The following is an 18,906-nucleotide window of genomic DNA, read 5'->3' on the forward strand; positions in this document are numbered from 1 at the left end:
AAATTCAAAATCTCCGTCACAAAAAATCAAATTTACACTCTTAAAATGTTACATTTACACTCGTAAAACATCAAATTTACACTTGTAAAATGTTAAAATTATATAAATTCAAAATTTTCGTCACAAAAAATCAAATTTACACTCTTAAAATGTTACATTTACACTCGTAAAACATCAAATTTACACTTGTAAAATGTTAAAATTATATAAATTCAAAATTTCCGTCACAAAAAATCAAATTTACACTCTTAAAATGTTACATTTACACTCGTAAAACATCACATTTACACTTGTAAAATGTTAAAATTATATAAATTCAAAATTTCCGTCACAAAAAATCAAATTTACACTTTTAAAATGTTACATTTACACTCGTAAAACATCACATTTACACTTGTAAATTGGTAAAATTATATAAATTCAAAATTTCCGTCACAAAAAATCAAATTTACACTCTTAAAATGTTACATTTACACTCGTAAAACATCACATTTACACTTGTAAAATGTTAAAATTATATAAATTGAAAATTTCCGTCACAAAAAATCAAATTTACACTTTTAAAATGTTACATTTACACTCGTAAAACATCACATTAACACTTGTAAAACTCATACAACATTACATTTACACTTCTGAAATCTGAAACTCAAAACTGATTAATTAGGGGCTAGAGAGAGAAAGAAAAATTAATTAGTGTATAGAAATTTGATTAATGGTAATTTTTTTTGGTAATTTTCAATCTCAACCACCCATCTCAATCCAACCATCCACATTTTTTACCTTTTCTTTTTAATAGCCCTTAATCAAATTCATCTCAACCATCCATTGAGTCCATCCAATGGCCCTTAGAGGGACTTATGGACTCAATGACACATGTTGGACTCATTAGAACTCCTCTCTCACTCTCTCTCTCTCTCTCTATATATATATATATATATATATAATTGGGTTGAGAAAGTGTGGATGTGACACGTGTCATGGAAAAAAAATAAAAAAATTGCTTTAAGTTTACTGTGTTCATACACCCTTCGCGGAAAAAAAAAATTGGGGATTAAATATGTCATACAGACTTCATGGAAAATATTAATAATAATTGCAAAAATCAATACAAACTTGATGGAAAATATTAATAATATATTAATAATAATGAAAAGATATGTTCACACTGCCAGAACCAATAAAATTAAGGTGTGAAATAATATCTAGATATGTACAATGTTTCTAATGTACGTTTAAGAGTCCGCATTCAATGCACATTGAAAAAGTAAATAAGCAAATGACATACTGATACATTGTTTCCAAGTTTGTCATTCATATAAATTCACCACCAAATTTTCCTCTCATCACACAAATCTTCTCTCAATCTTAAACAAATCTTTCTCAACATCAGAGATTCCATCGTTTAACACCCGCACACCATCACCATGTCGAACAAAAAGTAAGATATTCATATCAAATCTTTGCCAACCTGCATCAATCTCAAACAAAACGTTTATAAAAACTTTTCAAACCTGCATAAATCTCAAACAAAAGTTTTTTTGTCACGAACTTTGTTAGGCTCAAGATTTGATTTTCTAATTGATGGGGCATATTCTGCACCCGCTGACCAAGCTAACATATTGAGCAAGGTCAAAGATATCCACAGCAAGTCAACGACTCGAGACTGCCCTTAAGCGCGGACTGTCGGCTGTCTCTTGTGCCTCGGCTAGGACAACTAGCGGTAGGGCACATATCCGCGTACTCATATCCAAGACCCCTCGGCATGGAGTCAACAGGGCCCGCCGGCCTGCCATGGGTCCCTCGGCCGAGGGTACATCAGTCTTTCCACCTGCTAGCCACTTGGCCACTACGTGACAAAAGGCGAAAGTCTATAAATACTCCTCAACTCTCATTGAGGAAAGAATCCACAATTTAACCTAAACACCTCATAATCTGGTAATATCTTCCTTATCTCTCTACAACATATACTTCGCCAAGTAACACATAACTTATCTCTTTAAGTTCACTGACTTGAGCGTTGGAGTGAGTACGCTCGGTACAAAGCCGAGCCCTCAGTTTGTTCATTGTTTCAGGAGAGGCCGAAAGAAGGATTCAATCAAAGACGTCATTCTACAAGCCACGAGTGGTAACAAATAACTGCTTCGGAATTACACCCGGAACAATTGGCGCCGTCTGTGGGAAAACAGATACTAGAAGCTAGTCAAATCCCTTACAAAAAAAAAAAACAAAAAAACAAAACCCACCCAACAAGCTAAGAAGATGTCAAAGCAGCCAGAAGCAATTGTGATCGATTTAAACCGGTCTCGCCAAGATGATACCGTCCACAATGCGGGGTTGTGCGCCCTCCACCGGCCGAGTAATTCAACCGGCGTACGGGATGCCAATAATACAGATACGCCGCGCCGCCGACCAAGTCACCATCATGGGACATGTGGTTGATGCAGCTAAGCTGAAGCTACTCCTGGACCTAATGGGTGGCACGCCGACTCACACTGTCACAACGACAAGAGCGGCGGCACCCGCACAGGAGACCAGGACCCAAAATGTGATTTCGAGAAACTTGAACGAAGCATTGGAGGAAGCTGACCCTGTCAAGACGCCGGGGGAGCCCAGAGCGCTAGTGGTAGACCTGAGTCCTTCTCGCACTCGCGGGAGGACAGCGTCGCCGCGCAAAGATCGACGAGGCTCGCCCGGAGGAGCGAAGAAGTCCGACTCACCGAGTCGGAGAAGAAGCCCGACTCACCGAGTCGGAGAAGAAGCCCGACTCACCGAGTCGGAGAAGAAGCCCGACTCACCGAGTCGGAGAAGAAGCCCTTCCCGCCACGGGAGAGGAGCCGGACTAAGGATGTGAGGAGCCGATCGCCGCGTGTCATTCGACACGTGGTCGACATGACCCCTCGATGCCTATGTCCTAGAGGTCCCGGTGCCGACTAAGCTAAAGTTGCCACCCATATCATACAAAGGAGAAGGCGACCCAACCGACCACGCCGAGGCTTTCGAGTCTTACATGTCGGTATGGGAGCAACCCGATGAGGTTTGGTGCCGAGTATTCCCAACGACTCTGCATGGGATGACACAAAGTTGGTACAAGGGGCTACCCGATGGGTCGGTATCTTTGTTATGCCGACCTAAGGGACACATTTTTGGCCCGATATTCTTGCAATAAGAGGAGGGCCGTCGAGACATCGGACCTCCGACTATCGACGGGAGGGAGGCGAGTCTCTCCGGAGTTATGTGAAGAGGTTCGACGCCAAGGTTCGGCAGATTCGTGAGTGAGCAATGAAGCGCGGCCTTCGATCGATGAAAGGCCTCCCGAGAGGAGACTTAAAAAATGAGCTCATCAAGTGCGGCGGCCTGAACCTAGACTCCGCCAGGAAGATGGCCGACCAGGCCATATAGGTGGAGGACTACCACAAAACCTGGGTAGGCCCCAGCGAGGCCGGGCACTCGGAGAGAAAGAGCCGCCGGGAGGACAACCCGGATGAAGGACGCCATGACAATAATAGGTCACGGTCTGACAAAACTGCCAGGAAACAGAACTCGGCGGGCGCCGGGGGGAGTTCAAGACCGTACTACCAAAAGCGGTTCAATGGCCACACCCCCTTGGTCGTATCTGCTGCCGAGGTCTTCGCCCTGAGCAAGAGCGAGGGTCAGAAGTGGGAAAGGCCTCCCAAGGCGAGGGGGGACGGTGACACGAGCCAGTACTGTGAGTACCACGGCCATACCGGTCACTTAACTGACAACTGCCGGCATCTGAAGAATGCCATTGAAGAGCTGATCTGGAAGGGGAGCCTCAGCAAGTATGTTGCCGGAGGCCAAAAGAAGGATACCGACGGCTCAAATAAAAAGTCCGTCTTTGAACGGATAGGAGTAATCCATGTTGTCATCGGGGGCAACGAGAACGGTGGGTCTGCTCATGGGCACAAACGACACCTGAACGAACTATATCAGGCCATCAAATTTGTGCCCAAAATAGCGATCCCCGCTTCCAACATCCCCGACATAACTATTGGGAAGAAGGACTACGAAGGAGTCATCGCCCCGCACAGCGACCCACTAGTAGTCCACTTGGACATATCCAACCACCTGGTCAAGAGGTGCCTGATTGACACAGGCGCCTACACGAACATTATGTTCAGGGAGTGCTTTCTCAACCTCGGTCTGAAGGTTGAGGACTTGAGCCCCTGCACCAATCCGTTGTACAGTTTTTCCGGGGCCGGCCTGGTACCCCTGGGGTCAATCAGGCTGCCGGTGATGTTCGGCGAGGGGAATGCGGCTAAGAACGTCCTGTCTGAGTTCGTGGTCATTGACGGCTCGTCCGCCTACAACGTTCTCATAGGCCGAGTCACTCTGAGCGAGGCCGATGCAGTAATGTCCATCCGGGCCCTGACACTGATGTATGTCTTGGACCGGGGGGAAGTGCATAAACTCGTCTCAAAGGATGAGAAAGACGAAGTGGTCAACATCCAGATATCTGCCAGAGGGTGCAACATGCAATCCCTCAAAGTGGCGAAGAAGTCAGAGAAGGGGAAGAGCCCATCCCTACAACAGGAGGGCGACCTCATGGATGCAACCGTCGGCATGGTCGAAGGAGCCGAGACCGAAGAAGTGGAAATTGACCCGGGCGCACCGTGAATCGTCGGTGTCAACCCGGGAGCCAAAATTCGAGCCGCTCTCCTAGACCTGCTGAGGAAGAACAAAGACGTCTTCGCTTACTCAGCAGCCGAGATGCCAGGCGTGAGCCGGGAGGTAATTGTTCACAAACTGAACGTACTCTCCACCGCTCGCCTTGTCAAGCAGAAGAGCGGCGCATCCTGAAGAATGATCTGCGTCGGAGGAATCCATCCCTTCGGCATCCCATTCTTCTCCACCTCAAAAAGGCTCATAGCCCGCTTCTCATCCGCATTAAGAGGGACCTTGCTGGCATCCATCTTAAGCTTACTCCGGGAGACCCATTTGTCATGCTCCGCCTTACTCTCACCCCGCAAATTGACTTGGTGCTGGAAGGACCGGGGCAGTGGATAATCCTCCGGAACCTCAACGTACACCCACCGATCTTTCCAGTCCTTGCAGGAAGAAAGCTTATCAACGGAGACGTAACCCGGCTCCGTTTGCACGCTGTACCACCCAACGCGACCAGGGGCCTACGGCCGAAGGTGATGCAGCCGGCGGAATAAGTTCACCGTTGGGACCTCCCCCTTGAAAAGGCAGAGCCACACAAAGCCGACTATAGTCCTAATGGCCAACGGGTGCAGTTGGGCCACGGCGACGTTCATGGCTTTAATTATGGCCATAACGTGTTCATTCAGAGAAAACCGGAGTCCATACTCCGGTGTCGATGTATACGCCGATGCGGCCGGAGGAGGGCAACAGACCGCCCGACCTTCCTCGGGAATTACGATACTATACTCCCTGCCGAAGGAGAAGTGACGTTCGAAAACGTCGGGACGTAAGAACAAGCGGCAAACTTGTGGGTCCAAGCACGGTCAGGGCAGACCTTACAGGCGTCGCCGTGATCCATGATGTACGGCCTCTCCTCATTAGGATGAGCCCTTTCCTCATCATCACCGTCATCATCATCATCCTCCCAATCCTCCAAAGCTTTTGGATCAACTTCGGGAGAAGGAGACCTAGGGCCCCCAGACCTTATCGGGATGGCGTCTAGTATCTCCTCCTCATCAAGACGCGACGGGGAACCCCCCGGCGCACGGCTACTAGGACCGGCATCAGCAGAAGACATGTTCACAACAAAAAACTTAACAATTAAAAGTTGAAAATTTGTTTGTTTACCTTGAAGAAAAAGTGCTACGCCGGAGTAACGCTTCGAAGATTAGAGAGAAGTTTCGTCAAAGAAAGTTAAGCAAGAAGAAAATTTTTTGAGAAAATGAATTTGGAAGGCCAAATTCAGGGGCTAACTCTCCTATTTATAGGGCAAAGCCCACTCAATCCGACCAATCAGGGCAAAGCCCATGAAGCGTCAACCAATCAACAACGAGACACATGTCAAGCATGCAGCCATGGAAGGTCAATCGACAAACAGTTACAAAACTTATTCAACACGCTCCTTGACAGAATGCCAATCGACGTATCTTCTTTAACACACCCCTTGGTATCTACTTGCCAAACGGCCCGCTGATTCAACCAAGCTTGGCAAAGACCTACTGGGGCAATCAAAAGCACACGGCACTCACAACCTCGGTCTCGGCCAGCGCCACTTTCTTTTCCACATCTGATGTCCATTACACATCCAGGTGGAGGGGGGATATGGTACGGCCTAAGCAGAACCAAGCCGAGGTAGAAGAAGCCGGGGCAGAAAAATTTTTACTTGCGCAGAATACGCTCAACACTCATCGAAGGTCCATACCACGACATAGACTACGCCGGGGGCAAATTGATGGGGCATATTCTGCACCCGCTGACCAAGTCAACATATTGAGCAAGGTCAAAGATATCCACAGCAAGTCAACGACTCGGATGACCCCTAACCGACGCGCGACTGTCGGCTGTCTCTTGTGCCTCGGCTAGGACAACTAGCCGGCGGGGCACATATCCGCGTACTCATATCCAAGACCCCTCGGCATGGAGTCAACAGGGCCCGCCGGCCTGCCATGGGTCCCTCGGCCGAGGGTACATCAGTCTTTCCACCTGCTAGCCACTTGGCCACTTGGCCACTACGTGACAAAAGGCGAAAGTCTATAAATACTCCTCAACTCTCATTGAGGAAAGAATCCACAATTTAACCTAAACACCTCATAATCTGGTAATATCTTCCTTATCTCTCTACAACATATACTTCGCCAAGTAACACATAACTTATCTCTTTAAGTTCACTGACTTGAGCGTCGGAGTGAGTACGCTCGGTACAAAGCCGAGCCCTCAGTTTGTTCATTGTTTCAGGAGAGGCCGAAAGAAGGATTCAATCAAAGACGTCATTCTACAAGCCACGAGTGGTAACAAATAACTGCTTCGAAATTACACCCGGAACACTAATAATCGTGCTCACTGCCGCGTTAATTCATATGGATACTTTGGAATACCTGAAATTTGGAATGCTAAATCTTGAGTCTAACAAAAAGATTTTCTCTCAGTGTCCTACTTTAACAATTCAAAGAAACGTATTTAACATCAAATGTGTGTTTTGAAGTATAAGAAACTATTTTTTACCTTTTCAATATTTTTGCAGGCTATTTAACATCATGTGTATTTTTTGAAGTATAAGAAACTAGTTTTAACCTTTTTCATATTTCTGCAAACGTGTCCTAGCTTCTGAAACTGAAACTTACTCTCTACTTGAGAGTTTAACTACCAACAAGGATGATTGGAAAATCAAAGCTCGCGTTTCTAGATTGTGGTCGGTTGTCAATGCAAACAACAAGGACGGACTAATAAGCATTGAAATGGTTCTTATTGATGAGAATGTACGTATCCATGTTACATAAAATACTATTGTAGATTTCAACTTTATAATTGACATTTACATTCTTTTAATTTCAGAATGTATACATTCATGCCATCATCAAATCCAACATAGCACATTCTTTTCGCGAGGTACTTAATGAAGGAAGCGTTTACATGATTAAGAACTTTTATGTAATTGACAACAAGAGCACTTATCGTGTTGTTTCCGATAACAAGCTAATGATCCAATTCTATTCCAACACCGTTGTTAAGGAGTTTACATTTGATTTACATAAGATCCTTGAACATAGATTTGATCTCATAGAATTTGAGAAGCTACCGGAACGCATTGGCAAAATTTATATTCTCACTGGTAAGTTATTTATTCTAAATCAACATTTCTCTTTTTCAAGATAACTTCTTTTTTTTATTATTATTTAATAAATCTCTTGCATCATCGTCTTCTTAGATGTTATTGGTGAAATCATTGGAGAGGGTAAAATTGACACCAAGCAGATTAAGGGTCGTGAAATAGAAACTCTTGAGATTGAGTTGAAGAACCTAAGGTAATTTTAAAGAAAATCTTATGTCCCCTTTTTTTATGCGTTTACAATTATTTTTGAATAAGTTGACAAACAATCACTGTATACAGGAAGAAAACAGTAAAAATTACTCTTTAGGGAAAAGCAGTTGAAGATTATCAAAAGGAAACTTCGGTAAAAGAAGTTGGCAATCGTGTTGGGGTCTTCACATCAAACTTTGTGAAAGAATATCAAAGTAATTATTTTATTTACATATACTCTAATGCCAGCCTTTTTATTTACATTCAAATACTTAAATTTGTTAGTTTTGGTAAATTGAACCAATTTTTTTAAAATACACAGACACAATGTATTTATCAACAACTCTAGCCTCAAAGGTGTACTTCAACCTCCAAATGCCTGAAGTTGAAGAGTTCAATTCATGTTTAAGGTATGAAACTTATGTGTAGCCTTATTTAAATCGTGTACTTTATGTATATATTTTACCAAATGACGTTCTTTTACATATTATTGGCAGTGATGGTCCTATAAAGGTTTTGGAAATTCCAAAGAAGGGTGTTGATGCAAGTGTAGTGATAGCAAAAAAGAAAACAATTAGAGAGATTCTGATAGAAGCAAACTCAAATTTTGAACAAAATTTGACCTTCTACTACCTAGCAACAATCAAAGGGTTTTCAAATAAAAATGGATGGAACTTTCATGCATGTGCACGTCACAAAACTTCCGCAAAAGCCGCTGGGACAAAATTTTGGTGTCAAAAATGTATGCTCATAATTGATGATCCTGTCATAAGGTATAAAACATAAATTAATTTATGCGCCCTTCATTTTCAATTTCAACGCATTGAAAAATTAATACGCACATTGAAAATTTCTATAGGTATCGTTTGGAAGCCGAAGTGGAAGATGAAACCGGATCAACAAAATTCATAATTTTTGATGATGAGGCTCAAGAAATACTTGGTATGATAGCCCAACAACTACATGATATGGAAGAAGCAAATGATGAGGTAAAAGGGAGCTTTTGCATATATGTTATTAAAAAAATAATTAGAGGCAAATAAATGACATTGACAATCATTTGTATGTTACATGTTTAACAGATAGATGAAGAAGGTGAAGTGCCAAGACTTATCCAAGATTTAAAGGGTCAGAGCTATTTTTCAAATCAAGATTACAAATTTCAACAAAACGGTTTGAAACCAAAGTTTTACGGCTACTAAGATATTTGACAAAGCAATTTTGGAGAAAGAACAGGTGGGGTATTACTAATATTATTAATTAATGTTACTAATTACTTACAATTTTTTTAAAACTAAATGGATTTTTTTCTATCACACGTTTTAAAAAAAGGGAAGGGCAGCGCTTAATATTGGAGATGAATCTGAACTTGAGACAACCAATTCAAGTGCCCCAAAAAGGAAAGCAGATGAAATGGCTAATAATGATGACGAGGCAGTAGACAAAGGAAAGAAAGCTAGGGAAGACGCCTAAAGTTTTCTACCAGTTTTGAGTTTCAAGATTTTGTGTGCACGTGATATTACTCGAGTAATTGTCAAGGAATTTCTATTTTCAAACATAGGAAGTTTCTTTTAAAGGAGTATTATTATAGGAACCTATTATTATCAAGTTTTCTATGTTTTCGTTTTTCTCATATTATTGTTAGAAGTGGTAGACAACATACCATTTTCACTCAAAAATATCGTAAGAGTTTTATTATATGAATTTATTAAATGTTATAATCTATATAATTTGTGGCGTTTTTCAATTTCATGATGAGTACGGTTCTGGAAACTTATTTATTCTGTGGTCAATTTTATTTCTAAAATACATACATGGACAATAATCTTGGTCGTTAACACATCGAAATGACTTTCACCGATGCAGACATTAAGTACGAATGTATATTTACCGTACTCATGCTTCGTGCTAATACAGCCCCATACAAAGCTCCAAGAAAAACTGGTGAAAGTGGTGTTGACAGAAGATTTTACACCAAACTCTGCGCAATACACAAATCGTAGAATCAGTTAAATTTAGCAGCAGTTCCTATGTTATTTAAAAATCAAAGAAGATTAGTTTCACAGATGATAATGATATAATTAATTGGCTCGCAAAACTAATGATATATTAAAGTAGTTCACGAAATTTTACTTTACCAATTCGGATGTTTCACTAAATAGTATTCTCAATTTGTATATAATTACGTTCGAAAAAAATCATTCAGATATTTAAATTATTGTTCAACCGTAACTCCATTAAACTAAAAACTACTATGTATATTTACCTCAAATGTTTCTTGCTAATACAGCCCCATACAAAGCTCCAAAAAAAAATGGTGTTGACAGAAGATTTTACACCAAACTCTGCACAATACAGAAATCGTAGAAGCAGTTAAACATAGCAGCAGTTCCCATGTTGTTTAAAAATCACACAAGATTAGTTTCACAGATGATAAAGATATAATTAATTGGCTTGCGAAACTAGTGATTTATTAAAGTGGTTCACGGAATTTTACTTTGCCAATTCGGATGTTTCACTAATAGTATTGTCATTTTGTATATAATTACATTCGAAAAAAATCATTCAGACATTTAAATTATTGTTCAACCATAACTCCATTAAACTGAAAACTACTATTTAATTTGTTCAACGATAATTCCATTAATCTGAAAAGTACTATGTAAATGCAATTCGAAAACCAATCCACACACGTATAGGATTAATGAAATTACTTTTAACACATCCATTGTATCAATTTTTTTTTTTTGAAAGGAACACATTCGTGGTATATGTTTAATATGTTGCATTACACCACTCACGTAATGAGAATAATTAATACCAAAGATTAAAAGAACCCAAGTAATGGCAACATGTTGTATATAAGTCTATTAATGGTTTTGAGAAGTTATACATTGTTGTCATTGCATATTCAAATCAAATCGTTCACAAATGTCGAAGAATATATAAGACCTCCATCATCTACCATTAGTTTCAGTCATCATACTACCCTTATTAACTTACTTTGTTATGTTTGAAATACAGGTATGCTCAGGCCTCCACTCAAAGAACAATTGTTCTACCATCATCATTTATGTGTGGACCAAGGTCCATGATGCAGAATTATCAAGATTAGGTAACATATACCAATTGGTTATTACAGAAAGGAAAGAAAGGAAAGACTGCAGAACATCAATGTGAATCGTCTTGAAGGCCTTGAATACAATATATAATATATATATTGTTTTATTTAAAATATAGATTTCATCTTAAGAACAAGATGTTCATTTTTCAGTATAAAGTATGGAGTATGTGTATGTAATCCGAGAATCATATTAAAAAGGAGATTTTCATTTTTCAGTTATTTTAATTATCATGTTTTTTTTTTTCTGTTTTTTTTCTACAAAGCTAATAAATTTAAGGATTATTTAACGAAAATACTCTAAACTAGGGTGTCTTCTCATAATACTCTAACCTACATTTTAACTCAGAATAAAACCAACTTTGATAACCCTCTTCTTAAAATACAGTAATACACTCACATCACCGACTACCCGGTGGATAAGTTATTGTCATTTTAAATTTCGTTTTTTACTTAATAATAATAATAATAATAATAATAATAAATTACTTATTTATACTAATACTATTATTTATACTAATACTATTATTGCAACCGATCCTTCATCCCAAATAAACCACCCTCACCATTCACCACCACTTAACTATTCAATTTTCGACCACTAACGGGAATCCCTAACCATGGAAACATCACCAGATTGAACCCAATTCGGGTGGAGTCATGATCCTGCGTACGACAGATGACGGCGGCGATAAGCTTGGGAAGTGAGGCGACAAATCGGAGCCGTGGTAGGAGGAGAGAAAGGTGAGAAGGGGAGATGACACCGATCTGACGGAAGCCCAATCAGAGATGTCAGACCTACGACGTTTTGTTTTTGCCCCATTGTTGAAGTTGTTTGTTTATATTGTGATTTGGGGAATTAGGGTTTGGAATTTGGGTGGTCACGGTAGAGAGTGTGGTGGCGATGGCCGAGAGTTAGGTGGCATTTGCGGTGGACGGTGGTACAAAAAATGTGAGAGGATTGAATTGTGATGATCGCCGATTGTTGGGTTGACGTGATGGTGGGGGGTGATACTTAAGGTTGACGATGGTTCTGCTTTCATGGTGGATTGGAATTGATATAGGTTTGGTGGTGTCTTACTGGCTTAATTATCAGAATTATTAGTATGTAATTTATTATTATTATTATAAAAGCTTGCCACATCACCTTTTACCTGGAATAATAAGTCACAAAATATTCAATTTTATTATGAGAAGAGAGTGATAATAGTGAGGTGTATTTTGAGATTAAATGAAGTTTGGAGTACTATGAGAAGACCACTGATAGTTTGGAGTATTCTTATTAATTAACCCTAAATTTAAACCATCAAGTTCATCCCTAAAATAATCAAATATAGAAACATATGCATACAATGTATGGTGATAACCAAGTATTCCTCTTACTGGATGCCTCTTAATTGTTTCAATGATATCAGTCAATTGATTCATCTTTTGTACACGGAAAACAACACAATTAATCTAATTGTTGCCTTCATTATTGTTTTCCTAAATTTAATAAATGCATTGACCAAACTTCCTATTTCCTATATGATGAAATCTTAAATAACTTCACATATATAATCCACCACCAATATAAATCATAGTGTTACTGTTATAATTAGTGACTCAGATTTGAACATTTAAAAAAAAAAAAACAATGAAAAGTGAATTACTTTGCAAACAAAATCGCAAACGAAGACGGGACATTTCAATCAGGATACGACAGCCACCAACATTGAGAACAAGAATAACCATAGATGTTCAACCATTGGCAGGTAAGTTGTCCTCTTTATGTTCATTTTACTAATGTAATCAAACATTATAATAAAGTGTGAGTTGGGTTATTTGCTGCTAATGCGATTTTTGCAGGACCCTCAACTTCAAATTCAGGTCCAAACATTCCAAATCAAAGTAACTATATTTACCTAGTTTTCTTAATGCGCTTACATATATATTACCTACTTTGTTAACGATGATAAAAACCAAATCTCAGGTGTTGAATATCGTGATCTAGGGAAACCCCTTTTTCAGTGCAATGAATGCAAAGCTATTATCTAGTATGAGGAAAGGTTAAAGAAGGCAAAAAAATATAAAAATCCAACCTTCTCATTTTGTTGTGTTGAGGGCAAAGTAAGCCTACCATTATTCAAGGAGGGCCCGGCTTACTTGATGGAACTTTTGAGCTACAAGGGAGGTACTAGGTCGAGCAAATTTAGGGATAATATAAGAAAATATAATGCAATATTTCTTTTACTTCATTAGGGGTTCAAATAGACTATGAAATCAATAAATCGTCAGGACCTTACGTCTTTAGGATTAGTGGACAGAACTACCATAGTATAGGACCACTGTTGCCGACAACTCATGCAAAACCAAAGTTTCTACAATTATATATGTACGATAGTGCCGACAATGAAGTGAGAGAAAGAATGACATGTTTCTCTGATGTTCATGACATAAAAATGTTTGATTCTTATATTGTCCATGAATTACTGACTATGCTTGACCAAAATAATTGGCTTTGCCAAGTTTTTAGAATGGCCAGGGATAGAATGAACTCTATGCCCCATGAACAGCTGCATATCAGATTAATTTGTACTAGAAAAGAGAATGGTAAGCAATACAATGCTCCTACTGCATCTGAAGTTGCAGGTCTAATTGTTGGAGATTTTGGACAGAATAGTGGAAGAGATGTCATTTTTTAACACAAAAGCAATGGGACACAAAGAATAAATGAGAAACATCCGTCTTATATGGCCATGCAATACCCAATAATGTTTCCTTTTGGTGAAGATGGTTACCATGATTCAATCCCATACAAAGAAGTGGCAAGGAAGAAAACAAAGCGGAAGTTTGTAGCTCTAAGAGAATATTATGCATACATTCTCCAACAAAGGGTCAACCAAGGCACAACTCATCTACAATGTGGGAAACTTTTTCAGCAATTCATTGTTGATGCTATACAGGAGTGGAAGAGGATCGTCTTAGATACATCAGATATAATCAATCATCTCTAAGAACTGATGTGTTAAGAAATGTATGTGATGCTCTTACCAAAGGAGAGAACATTGGTGCCTCAATAGGAAAAAGAATAGTTCTGCCACCTTCTTTCACAGGTGGCCCACGATACATGATGCAGAATTATCAAGATGCAATGGCAATCTGTAGATGGTATGAAAACCCATCATTGTTCATAACCTTTACTGCTAACCCTAAATGGCCTGAAATAAAATAAATGCTTGAATATATTGAAGGGTAGAAACTTGAAGATATGCCTGATATTGTTAGTAGAGTTTTCAAGTTGAAACTTGATCAATTGATGAAGGTTTTGACTCATGAGCAACTTTTTGGGCGAGTTTGTGCACGTATGCCTCTAAACTTTGACATATAAACTATCTAATCTGATGTATAATGTGCTTTCAGGTAGAATCCTAATTTCTTAACGCAACTTCAATTTTTACAGATGTTTACACCATTGAGTTCCAAAAACGAGGATTGCCACATGTCCACATACTTCTTTGGTTGGAACCAGATGAAAAACATGGCAGCCCAGACTTCATAGATAGCATTATATCAGCCGAAATACCAGACAAAGAGACTAACCCAATCGCGTATGATATTGTATCGCAATTCATGGTTCATGGACCATGTGGCGAAATGAACATAAGTGCACCATGCATGGCAAATGATGGATGCAACAAAAAGTTCCCAAAAAAGCTCCAGCCAGAAACAATTATAGATGACACCGGATATGCAATTTATAGAAGAAGGAATACTACCAGGTCAGTATACTTCACTACTATTTTAAGAAGTGTCGAGCAGTCATTATTTAATTTTAAAAAGACCATATTTTTCTTAAACAAAATGTTTATGTTTTCAGTTTTGTTCGCAAAGGAGATAAATCGTTGGACAATGATTATATTATACCACATAATAGAGATCTCCTGATTATGTTCAATGCACATATCAATGTGGAGTGGTGTAACAAATCTAAAGCAATAAAATATCTGTTCAAGTACATCGCAAAAGGGCATGATAGGACCACAATGATTTTAAAAAGAGCACAACATGGTGATGGAGATGAGGAAGATGAAATTAAAACTTACCTTGACTGTCGATATCTTTCTGCACCTGAGGCATCATGGAGAATTTTTGACTTTGATGTACATCAAAGAAGTCCGACAGTTGTCAGATTGCACATGCATCTACCTGGTAAACAAATGGTCACATTATCAGACGGTGCTAGGTTAGTTGATGTCAATGACAAAAACCATGAAACCATGTTTACCAAGTGGCTAGAATTTAACAAGAACTCTGCTATACCAAATTCATTAACATATGCAGAGTTCCCAACAAGGTATTTATGGACGGATGAAAAAACATGGACTCTAAAGAAACATGGTAAATGTATCGGACGGATTGTATACGTACATCCTACAGTTGGCGAGAGGTACTACCTAAGGTTATTACTTAATACAGCTAAAGGACCAACAAGTTATGGAGATATAAGGACTATTAACGGCTTTACACACCCCACATTCAAAGAAGCTTGCTACGCTCTTGGCCTCCTACGCGATGACAAGGAATGAAATGATGCTATGATGGAGGCTAATCAATGGACAACACCGAACCAACTAAGAGATTTATTTGTCACAATGTTGTTATTTTGTGAAGTGGCTGATCCTCTACAGTTCTGGAACACAAACGCAACAATCTTAAGTGATGATATATTGATGAGAAGAAGGAAACTGTTGAGGCATCCTCAACTGGAACTATCCGAAAAACAAGTCCACACATATTGTCTCCTTGAGGTGGAAAAGATTTTGAATTATTATGGGAAGACAATCTCAGATATACATCCACTCCCACAACCAGATGTTCAAGAGATTCAACACCTTGAAAATAGACCAATAAGGGGGGAGCTAAGCTATGATGTTGGAATGCTCCGAAAACAGCATGACGAGTGGAAGCCCCTACTTAATCCCCAACAATTACATGTATACAACAAGGTTATAGAATCTGTCAATTCTAACAACGGAGAGGTTTTCTTTGTGTATGGACATGGAGGTACAGGAAAAACATTCCTTTACAAAACAATTACTGCACGACTAAGGTCTGAAAGAAAGATTGTGCTCACTGTCGCGTCATCAGGTTGTTGGTCAGATAGAATATTTACATATAAATATTTTATTTTTTTCAGATTTTTAAATTATTTAATTTTTGTTCATGTCGTAATACGTTTTCATCCACTGGGCTAATTTTACAGGTATAGCGTCACTCTTACTTCCTGGAGATAGGACGACCCATAGTAGATTTGACATCCCTATTGACATATTCGATGGTTCTACATGTGGTATTCGTCAACAAACTCAAGTCGCCGAGCTCCTTAGACAAACATCGCTCATAATATGGGATGAAGCTCCAATGGATCACAAATTTGCTTTTGAAGCTGTGGACAGGACATTCAAAGACATTGTTGGTTTTAAAGATAAACACGCAGTACTAAAGCCTTTTGGTGAAAAAAACATTCTCCTCGGTGGAGACTTTAGGCAAGTACTTCCTGTTATTCAAAAGGGAACAAGGTAGGATGTGGTGCGGGCTTCTATCAATAGGTCTTACATTTGGGATAATTGTCAAGTCTTCATGTTGACTACTAGCATGCGTGTTAGGAGTAAAACAGAAGATGGACAAATTGACACAAGCAAACAAGAATTTAACAAGTGGTTACTTGATTTAGGAGATGGTAATACACCAGCTATTAGAAGAAATAATGAGGAGGAGCCGACATGGATCAAAATACCAAAAAAACACTTGATTGAGCGTACTTTAAATCCAATAGACCAGAATACCAGATATTTAGAAGTACTTACATTGATTTTGAAGAGAAATGCTTTGATGAGGAATATCTCCGTGAAAGAGCAATTCTGACTCCATTGAATGAAACTGCAAGCACAATCAATGATTGCATTTTTCAGCAAGTAAAGAGGCCTCCAACAATATTCAAAAGTTGTGATGAGGTATGCCCAGCATCAACAGATTATGCAGATCAACAACCCGCTTACCCAACTGAATTCCTAAACACGTTGACTCTATCGGGACTTCCTAATCATGAGTTACGGTTAAAAGTAGGAGTACCCGTCATCCTTCTTAGAAATATAAATCCGTCTATGGGATTATGCAATGGAACACGACTTATTGTCACTAATATAGGAAGACACATCATCCAGGCACGGATACTTACGGGGAGCAAAGTTGGAACCACTGTGATTATTCCACGAATTGTACTAACATCCACAGATCCAAAATTTCCTTTTGTCCTTAAAAGGAGACAATATCCACTGAGGTTGTGCTATGCGATGACAATTAATAAGAGTCAAGGACAATCACTGAAGCATGTTGGTGTATACCTTCCCAAACCCGTTTTCAGCCATGGTCAGCTCTATGTAGCTGCTTCAAGAGTGACATCGCCTGAAGGGCTGAAATTCCTACTACATGAAGACCATGAGAACTTTGATGGATACACACGGAACATTGTATACAAGGAAGTGTTCAACAACATTTCTAAGGTAAAATTTCCTTTTTTTGTTTTTCTTTTTTAATTAAAATGTGAGTATAGACAACCGCGGTAATCTTATTATAATGCAATTGCAGGTGAGCGTTGAAGGAGTGAATGACAGAATGACAACTTGAGTGCTAATCAATATCAAAGCCAACAAGGAATATATAACTTAATAGTAATTACTTCAAATGTAATGTGTGTATTAGTATCATTTTGAGTTGATTCTATTGAATTTATTGAACACCAAAAAACTTTACTTATTTATTTTTGTAATGAATTTTATATCTACTTCAACCTCCATAAATATGGTTTGAAAGAGGTTTGATTACTAAAAATAATATCGCCTCAATTGACTTGAGAAACCTAACTCAATTAAATAGCTTACAAGTAAAAACTAGACAGCTTATAGAAACCTAATAACCACATTTCCACTGTCATATTATTATCATACGACTCGGGACGAACACAAATGAGAATTTGGGCAACCAATTAATCAATTTCTCTTTTGTAAATAAAATATTTTTATCAGAATAATTAAACAACTAGACGCAATAATCTGATAATGGATCTAACCTCTTTGTCGAGTTGGACACAAGTTGTTTCTTCTCCTCCTCCATGCCATCTAAACAAATACAGTTAACCCAGAATTAATGAATTACTACTACAACAAATCCAATAAGCATTAGAAGTAGGGATCAAATAAATACATAAAAAGTGTACATACCAATATACGATTGAATAAAATGATTGAAGAGTAAAAGAAGGTCGCCATTTTTAGAGAATAGACTGAAAGAAGGTCGCTATTTTTTAGAGAATAGACTGAAAGAATTCTTAGAGAATAGACAGTTTGAGGGTCGGTATTTTTTTTTTGATTAGAAAGAGGTATTGATAGGATAATGGATAGAGAACAATAAAGCATGGTATAGCTAACTCCAGCAAGCCTACTTGACAGATCTGGTTAGTTGACAAACACTTTTTGCATGTGAGAAGCAAGAGATATTTGGAGTACAGCTATTTTGTATTTACCAAGTCTTTATTATTATTTGATATATCTATCTATTTTAGACTAAAACGGGTAATGGAATTGAACACTAACATAAATAATACAAGTATTTTTCAAATATTAAGTATTTTGTCTTTGTTTTATCTATACAAATGGTATAATACTTGACCTATTTTAACATAAAACAAATAATATCGTCTTAAAAGAGAGTTTGTGTTTACAAATAGTAAAGGGGGCAAAAGAGAGAATGACTCTTTTAAGTTTTAACAATAGTAGATTTG

At 38.7% G+C, this 18,906-nt stretch overlaps 1 protein-coding gene and 1 long non-coding RNA gene across 3 annotated transcripts; one reads left to right on the forward strand and one right to left on the reverse strand.

The window, feature by feature from the left end:
* Window positions 1-6,749: 6,749 nt before the first annotated feature.
* Window positions 6,750-9,194, forward strand: LOC141628946 (replication protein A 70 kDa DNA-binding subunit D-like). Of its 2 annotated transcripts, XM_074442030.1 has the most exons (6): window positions 6,750-7,774; window positions 7,871-7,967; window positions 8,054-8,178; window positions 8,286-8,373; window positions 8,461-8,736; window positions 8,823-9,194. In XM_074442030.1, exons 4-6 carry the CDS (start codon window positions 8,291-8,293, stop codon window positions 9,004-9,006), a joined length of 543 nt encoding a protein of 180 aa, XP_074298131.1. In that variant the 5' UTR covers window positions 6,750-7,774; window positions 7,871-7,967; window positions 8,054-8,178; window positions 8,286-8,290; the 3' UTR covers window positions 9,007-9,194. The 2 variants fall into 2 exon arrangements, with proteins under 2 accessions (XP_074298131.1, XP_074298134.1); XM_074442033.1 differs by lacking the exon at window positions 8,823-9,194 and having other exon boundaries at window positions 8,461-8,545.
* Window positions 8,504-18,490, reverse strand: LOC141628953 (uncharacterized). The gene is made up of 7 exons (XR_012537206.1): window positions 18,347-18,490; window positions 18,196-18,244; window positions 16,934-17,006; window positions 15,170-15,272; window positions 10,230-10,308; window positions 9,855-9,944; window positions 8,504-8,726 (listed from the first exon to the last, which is right to left on the reverse strand). It is a non-coding gene; the product is annotated as an uncharacterized LOC141628953 (long non-coding RNA).
* Window positions 18,491-18,906: the final 416 nt, after the last annotated feature.

This window comes from Silene latifolia, chromosome 2 (genome assembly GCF_048544455.1).
Source record: "Silene latifolia isolate original U9 population chromosome 2, ASM4854445v1, whole genome shotgun sequence".
NCBI classification, from domain to species: domain Eukaryota; kingdom Viridiplantae; phylum Streptophyta; class Magnoliopsida; order Caryophyllales; family Caryophyllaceae; genus Silene; species Silene latifolia.